Source organism: Euprymna scolopes, chromosome 15 (genome assembly GCF_053919585.1).
Source record: "Euprymna scolopes isolate OS-2025 chromosome 15, ASM5391958v1, whole genome shotgun sequence".
NCBI lineage: Eukaryota > Metazoa > Mollusca > Cephalopoda > Sepiida > Sepiolidae > Euprymna > Euprymna scolopes.
In genome coordinates, this window is record NC_136496.1 from 89,072,918 (window position 1) to 89,081,266 (window position 8,349).

The 8,349-nt window shown below is 37.3% G+C and overlaps 1 protein-coding gene across 1 annotated transcript in view; it reads left to right on the forward strand.

Moving 5' to 3' along the window:
- Positions 1 to 6,851, forward strand: part of LOC145294194 (uncharacterized) — a 23,326-nt gene extending 16,475 nt beyond the window's left edge. The window contains exon 2 of the mRNA XM_080141305.1: positions 1,575 to 6,851. Coding sequence (XP_079997431.1) covers positions 1,575 to 6,710 — 5,136 coding nt within the window. The 3' untranslated portion in view covers positions 6,711 to 6,851. The remainder of the gene's footprint in view (positions 1 to 1,574) is intronic.
- Positions 6,852 to 8,349: the final 1,498 nt, after the last annotated feature.

Below are 8,349 nucleotides of genomic sequence, written 5' to 3' on the forward strand. Positions count from 1 at the left end.
GTTGTGAAACCGAAATAATCTACATCATGGATTCTTTCAGTATTATATTACGATTCCTATTAATGGGAAGTATCGTAATACCATAGAATCAACGGGAGTAATATTAGTGCGCAGCTGTACAGGCTGCACACTAATAGTACTCCCGTTGATTCTGTTGTATTACGATACTACCCACCGGATAGTAAGTTCCGCTTACCCATTAGCCTATCCCTGTAACTATTCTCAATATATCTTCCTTACATCTGTCTTCCGTGTTTTCCTTCCGTGGTCCCAACCTTGGGTACAAATAACAAAGTAAAATCAATCGGTTGAAGATTTTCTTTATTATAATTCCGTTTTTGAACTTTTAATGGACTAATGAATATCGTAATTTATTCAACTTTATTTTCATCATCAATTTCTCACATATATATAATTTATTATCCAAAGACATATATGTTTAATCCTTACAGAATCCATATTATGGATATAACTGTTCCGCTTGTCGCATGATTTGAACCTAATTTAAATCCGAACATTTTAATCGCTACGGCCGTTGTAACAATTACGCGCGCTGCAGAAAAATAAGGTCAATTTTGATTTATCAAGCGAACATATCGTAAGCCTCTATTTGACACATCCTATTGATCAAAACTCGCATTTACCTTTAATTCAGAGACTTACTTTTATTTCTATTAAAGGGCCGGTATATATATATATATATATATATATATATATATATATATATATATATATATATATATATATATATATATATATATATATATATATACATACACACACAAACACACTTGGAGGTATATAAGCAATAACTATAACATTAGTGTACAATTTTAATATTTTTCATTCTTCAGGTGTTATGGCATGGTTTTAGTTGCGCCCCTTAAATGTTATAGTTTACAAAATGATAAAAATAATAATGTACGTTACTCACCCTGTTATCTAGAATGCATATTCCATAATGTATAATGATTAGTTTAATATATTATTATATGGACAGTGACACTCAAGCCATGGCCATCAAGTTTTAATTGAAACATAATACACCTCCCATGATCAATTGGATTAGTATTTAATTATGCGGCATATTCACATTGACACACCAGTTCCTGCTAGATCATCAAAGTAAAGCGATCCTAAGCTTGGCAGTACCATAGGTGACCATTTAGGAATACCAGGTGCTGTAGTACTTTCTGTTTCTCGACATTGTTTCGAATCACCCTGGACTTCACTGTGTCACTAAAATTAGGCAGTGCCGACTCACGAGTGGTGCGATTGGGAAATTCGCAGCCCTTGCTTTACAATTACACGAGCAACCAATTTTACAGAGTGTATCCATTGTCTCAACAGACTGAATGGAAGACGTGAGATATGTTTATTTGATTATTAAATATATACTTTCTTAATTCTGGCAACTACAATTCATTCTTTATTACGTCACACTAATTCTAGCAACTATCATTCATCATTTATGACGTTATCAATTTTCATGTAAATAACGAAGATCACTTGGATGTGACACAAGGTAAGTTAAATAAATGTAGATTTCAGTTAATCAGACGCACGCAACATAACAAGCAAGCAAAATGCACAAAGTTTTATTAGTATATGGTATTATACCTCGAACATTTTCTTTCTCATATTCTTCGTTATTTTTATTATTGACCTTATTAATACTGAGATTTGATATTGCAAATTGCCAGACTTATAAACTGGTGTTGGACTCTAAAAAATCCCCACCTGCATCTATCCCAACTGATCCGAGAAATCTAATTTATTCTGTGCCTCTTAACCAGCTGACCAGTCGTCCAATTGTTGCATACATTAAAGACAGCAGAGGCAAAATCGTGGTCTCACTTAATAACAACATAAGAGCGTACGCCACAACTATGGACAAAAATCAAAAGAGTCCTGCAGACTCGGACAGCTGGCGGGATTCAGGCGGAAAGCTTTGTCAATGGACTAATCCCGACGAAGATTGGCCCGCAAGGCTTAATAGAAAATTGCACTCAACCACGTGCGGATCAAGTTTACGCACAACCACTTTGATAGCAAAGATTTTCAGAGGAAAGATAATTTTAGATTGGTTAATGCACGTCCATCCGAATCAAACATTGCCCGCTAATAAAAGGTTTATAAGAATTGAAATTCCAGATTTGAAACTCTCCACCGACACAAATCTTTTCGAAATCAACGAACAAGCATGTACTCTAAATATCACGAAACAACCACCCAGGAATATTACTGCAAATACTGGATTTAATATCACGGCCGAAATTCTCAACAGAAAAGGGAATCCACTGACAGAGGGATTAGATTCCGTTGCATTCGTTGAACTCACCGTCAGTTACAATCAGAAAAAGTTTCACAGATTATTTGGAAAAGAACTTGTCTTAAAAACGAGTCGTATTCGTTTAGGTGGGCCGTTAGTCACGATATACAAGGCCACTGGAGATTTAGTCATTCGCCAAAGGGCTTCCGCAGGCAAGGTTTCTTTTACGGATGTCCGGATTCTAGACTCTGTATCTGATTTACGATTAAACTTGACAATGTTTATGTCAAAAGATCCCTTTGCAAGAATTCCTAATTGTGAAAAATGCTATTCCGATTTAAACTATACATTCACAGTTCGTAACGTGGTCACATTCCAAATACCTCCAGCAAGTGTACTGAATGATATACCATCTATGACATTTACCAATAGTATTGATATTGTTCCACAAGCGTTCGCCAAACTAAAATTTACCAGCAATTATGTGGGAACAGGTAAGATGGAAATAACTCGCAATTTTCCGATTCCAGGACCTTTAACTATCGAAATAGACGACAAAAATGGCAACCGAATCTTTTCTGGTCCTGATTCAAATTTGATATTGGAAGTGAAAACGATTCCAGCAAACGTGTGTCTTTCGAGTGATTTATCTGTTCTTACTCACGAAGGTTTTGCTACATTCAATGGGTCCATATGTGACATTATAAGTTCAGTGTTTCTAGTCTTTTATTCAAAGAGAAATCCAGCAGTGGGTGTGAGGTCACAAGAAATTTCCGTTGATGGCAATGTACAGATTGCACATTTTGACCATTTCGAATTTACAGGAACCGGAAGAAAGATATCACCACATATAAATTCGTTTATTCACTTTGCCGCCAATGACCTCAATAATGACGTGATAACTGGCGTGTTAACACCGTTTAACATGACACTGGCTATTACTACAGTTGAAACGGGTAATACTATCCATAGTGCTATGCTGAACTATAACATTATTCGTGAACAGGAACAACGCAGTCCGAATCGTACGATCCGTATTGCCATACTTTCTGGGGATTCACAGATCACCGCGACGATTGTCAGGCAACTGTTTCATAAACAAACACCGCAAATTTCATTAGATGAAAGAAGTGAAATGTTCACAGATTTTTCTCTGTTCAACAGAGTCTGTTGGAAATGGAGCCAGATATATAAATATTTTATTCACTTATGCGTGACTAGTTACTGGACGCGCCTGGCTCTATTGAGAACCTCAAATATCTATGTGTCGCCTTCATTGAAAAGTTATGCTCGAATTCATGATATCGATCTTACTGAAGTGATAATCGATAACGAAAAGGTTTCGTGGACGTCAGAAGTTTCCGATGTGCTTAATGTTATAGAGTACGCCATGAGGTTGGTGAAGGCTAAAGAAGTGAAAGTCATCGCTTGTTTTGCCGACCACACGCAGATTCCAATTATACTACGTATCGCTTATGAACAGGGTCTATCCTCCAGGCATGGTTATCAGTGGATATTTGTCAGCGAATCAGCGTGGGAATATCCTTTCAAGAATACATATTCATATGATATCTTTCCAAAAGCATCTAAATATTACGGGGGCACAATTCTACTTATGGATACATACAACACCAGTTTCATGCATACAAAAGACTGGGAAAGGGTTCTGAGATACTATTTCACAGTGGATAGATCATTCAACTTCGGATTAAAAGCTGTGTATCCTAATGAAGATACAAGCGCTCGAATGGCGTTAGGTTATGATGCCATCTGGTTATATGCTGTAGCTTTGAAGAACATAGTTTCCAAAAGTCTTACAGCAACAACAGAAATGATCACTAAAGAATTAACAAACGTCAAAATTGAAGGTCTATCAGGTACTTTAAAGCTAGACAAAGACGGTGATAGGGAGAGATTTGCGGCAAATATTCGAATAATCGATTCCAGTAAATATAATGAACCCCTGGAAAAGGTTGCCCCATTATATAAACATATTATGAATACACACGATAACAAATACATCGAATATATATACGAGGGTTATGAAAACAGACTTTATCATAATATAAAAATCTTATCAACCGAGCCCCCTCTATCACCAGTGTATAATATCCGTAGATTTATATCAGTGACAGGAAGGCTGAATAAAGATGATTTCCAATTTATCAAATACCGCGATGAATCAGGGCACCCGGAAGTTATGTATCGCATGGAAAGAGTACTTCCCCCCTTCACTTGCGAAAATCCTTGTGGTCACCATCCGTCTATTTACAATGTGAACAGTTTCGAGAGTGGAACGTGCCAATCAATGAACAAGTGTAACTGCAGTAATGGATATTTCGGTAATTTTTGCCAGAAGATTGTATGTAATTGTAAATACGGTCACTGTCATTTCCCGTTTAAATGCATCTGCTTTGAAGGATACACTGGTAAAAAATGCCATATTCCTATTTGCGCAGGTGGCTGCTATAATGGCAGGTGCGTGAGACCTGATGAGTGCAAGTGTTTTGAACTCTATTGGATCGGTCAAGCATGCGATACACATCTGATGGAGATTCTGGCGCCTTTAACTATAAACGTCATTCTGTTCATATATCTGGGTTACTTATTTTTCATTTTCTTTCGGAGACGTATTGAACGTACGGCTGCACTTTCTAATATGAAATGGATAGTAGATTGGGAAGATGTACAACAGATACCTCAAAATTCCGCCTTGCTTAAAAGCATGAGATTTAGTAATGCTGGCGGAGCGTTGACAAATGATATATACAATTGGAATAAACGAATGTGGATTCTGCGGAAAATAAATTCGAACACAATTAACCAAGATGACGTGAGTGTCCGCCTTGAGATGGTGGAATTGATTAATTTAAATCACCAAAACTTAATCACATACGGCGGAGCATGTATCGTTTACCCCAATGTATGCTTGCTTGTAGAAATAGCCCAAAAAGGAGGCTTGAGTGAAGTTTTACTCAACGATGAAATAAAACTGGATTGGAACTTCCGTTTCTCGTTTCTGAAAGACATTTGCCGAGGAATGAATTTTCTGCACACGAAGACTAAAATTGGTTCACATGGTCGCCTCAAATCATCCAATTGTCTCCTGGATAACCGCTGGTGCATTAGAATATCAGGCTTTGGAGCACCGACGATTCGCTATGGACCTTACTTAATAGAAAAGAACGAAACGGAAAAGTCAAAGCAATGCAATTCAATGCAAGAAGAACTGCTTTGGACAGCGCCAGAAATATTGGAAACAGCGTCATGCCTCAATGATGTTAAAATGGGCACCAAAGAAGGTGACGTATATTCATTTGGGATCATCGCATCGGAGATCGCTACACGAGACATTCCATTCGCATATGAACGATGTTATCTATCTACTTGTACGTTGATCGACCTCATCGTTAACCGAGATAACCCTTTGCTCTCAAATGATCTAAAAATTTGGCAATCACTTGAGAAGGACATGGATATAGTGCGCCCATATATTCATGACGACTACCTCACCGGAACAAGGACAGAGAAGTTAAAATTTAAGAAAATGCTTAACGATGTATGGGCTAACGACCCGCTTGCGAGGATGACATTTCAAAAAATAGCCACGGTGCTAGACAATTTATTTCCAATTCAAGAAGAATTGATGGACAATTTGATGCATATGCTAGAATCGTATTCGAAGAATCTTGAACGGGTCGTATTGGAGAGAACTGACGCGCTTGAAGCAGAAAAAACAAAGGTGGAAAACATTGTGAGCCAAATGCTGCCGAAAACCGTAATCGAAGAGTTGAAGTACGGTAACAAAGTTGAACCGGAACATTTTGAATGCGTCACCGTTTACTACAGCGACATTGTTGGCTTTACAACGATTGCAAAGAATATCCAGCCTATGCAAGTTGTGGATCTTTTGAACGATTTGTATATCCTGTTTGACAGTATTCTCGCAAAGTACGATGTCTACAAAGTGGAGACCATCGGAGATGCTTACGTGGTGTCAAGCGGAGTTCCAATCTTGAATGGTAACTTACATGCTGGAGAAATTGCCACCGCATCTTTAGACCTGATGTCCGCTGTAATGATGATAGAGACTCCCCAACTAATCAATTTAAAATTGCAACTACGATTAGGCATCAACACAGGCCCTGTAGTTGCTGGCGTTGTTGGTCTCACGATGCCTCGCTATACTTTATTCGGGGAGACGATGCAAATAGCTTCCACCATGGAGTCGTCGTCAAAGCCAATGCACATTCAAATTAGTGAATATACTGTGAAGATACTTAACCAACTCGGGGGTTATTTCACAAAATATCGCCGGAATATGACTGTTTGTGGGAAAGACATTAACACTTATTTTCTAATTGGGAAAAGCAATTATGCAAAACCACTGCCAGTGTTTATAGAAGATGAAAAGCAGGAAAAAATGAACGATATATGATGCATGAAGCAGACAAACACTTCCATACCCTTGAAGTACATTTTTTGTAAATTTGTATTATTTTCATTATTCTTCTTATCATCGATACTGTATTTGAATAAAGTGTTCAGGCCACTATCGAAGGTTTTGTAGATCAATTTCTCGATAAGTGCCACGTGAATTAGTCATCATAACTGATGTAGAAATCTAATAATCTCAGCGAACGTTATTTTGATGTCCGTCTGCGTCACTCATATCTTAAGTTTGAAATTTAAGTTAAGAAGTAAATAATTAGTTAAGATAACATAATTCTTTCTATCCTAAATCCATTCTCTCCATATAAAGCCTTGAAGAAACTCAGCGAACGTCTTCGTGTGTTATTGAAAAGAGGCGACAATGAAGAGAATAAAAAGAAATCCGTATAAACACGTCACGTATGTATAAAGACGCTTATTGTTTGCGTTGTTGAAAATGTTACAATGTTAGTAGTGTAAAGTTTGTAGACGCACATCATAAAAATAGACAGTTTCATTGTCATTAAGGAGACGAACAACTTCTTGCTACATATTGTTACATATGAGATTTCAAGTAGTCTTTCTTGTGCCATGACTTTTTGGTGACTCTAGAAGGATTTATATTAGTTATTACCATAATAAAGGCGGAATTATCGACCCCATCACAAATAATTATAATTTTTTTTTTTTTACAGAGGAGTCACCACATTATTAAGGTGTATGGTAGCAATTGAGATAGTAGTGTAGTAACCGTTTGTGGTGGAATTTTTGGTATAATTAGATTATTTACGAAGATTGCTCAATAACAACTTGTTTACTTTGGACTTAGAAGACGACACTATTGTTTAGTCAGTTGGAAAACAGGGTAAATATAGCCATACGCTGCAACAGAACACCGACCACTCTAATTTAGTTTTTGAAAGGTAATCGAGGTCGCTGACAACGAATCTGATAATCAAACCCGTTGGAAAATTACCGTTTGCATGGTATTAACCCCTGAACCCAGGGACTATTTTCCGCCATTTTACAGCTTCCGCTTACGCTACGCGCCAGCGCGCGATTACATAAACGACGGCTATTGAATGTGCCTTCACGTAGCAAACTGCCTTTTCACATGGTGTACGAATTTTTTTTTTTCATTTAAAATTATATTAAAAAGAAGAAAAGCACTCCGAGTACTGGGGAGGGTTATTTCAGAAAAGAATTTCCAATTTTTTTTTTCATTGGCGGAAAATTTAAAATTCTAAAACAAAATTAAAATAAAATATATTATGTAGTACTTTTTGGGCGGGATTTTTTTGTCTTACGTAGTTTTTATGCGGTTTACGAAAAAATAAGCACCAAACATTTTTATGTTATTCGTTCATTTTTTGGGAGGCGGGGGGTCCAATTATAGAACTTATGTAGCTTAAAAGGTGCTTCTGTTGTTTAATTACCCGTTTTCCCGTAAGTAACGCGACGACATTTACCGATTAGAATACATTTTAACATTTTTAGGAGATTTTACTGTTTTCTGTTTACATTGGGGGAGAATGCAGGGGGGGGGGGCAGGGTGCTGTTGGGGCGCGCGTGCCCCATCACCACCTCCGTCTTCTCCCCAATATAAAAAATAATCCCCCAAAAGTACTACATTGTATTGTTTAAAA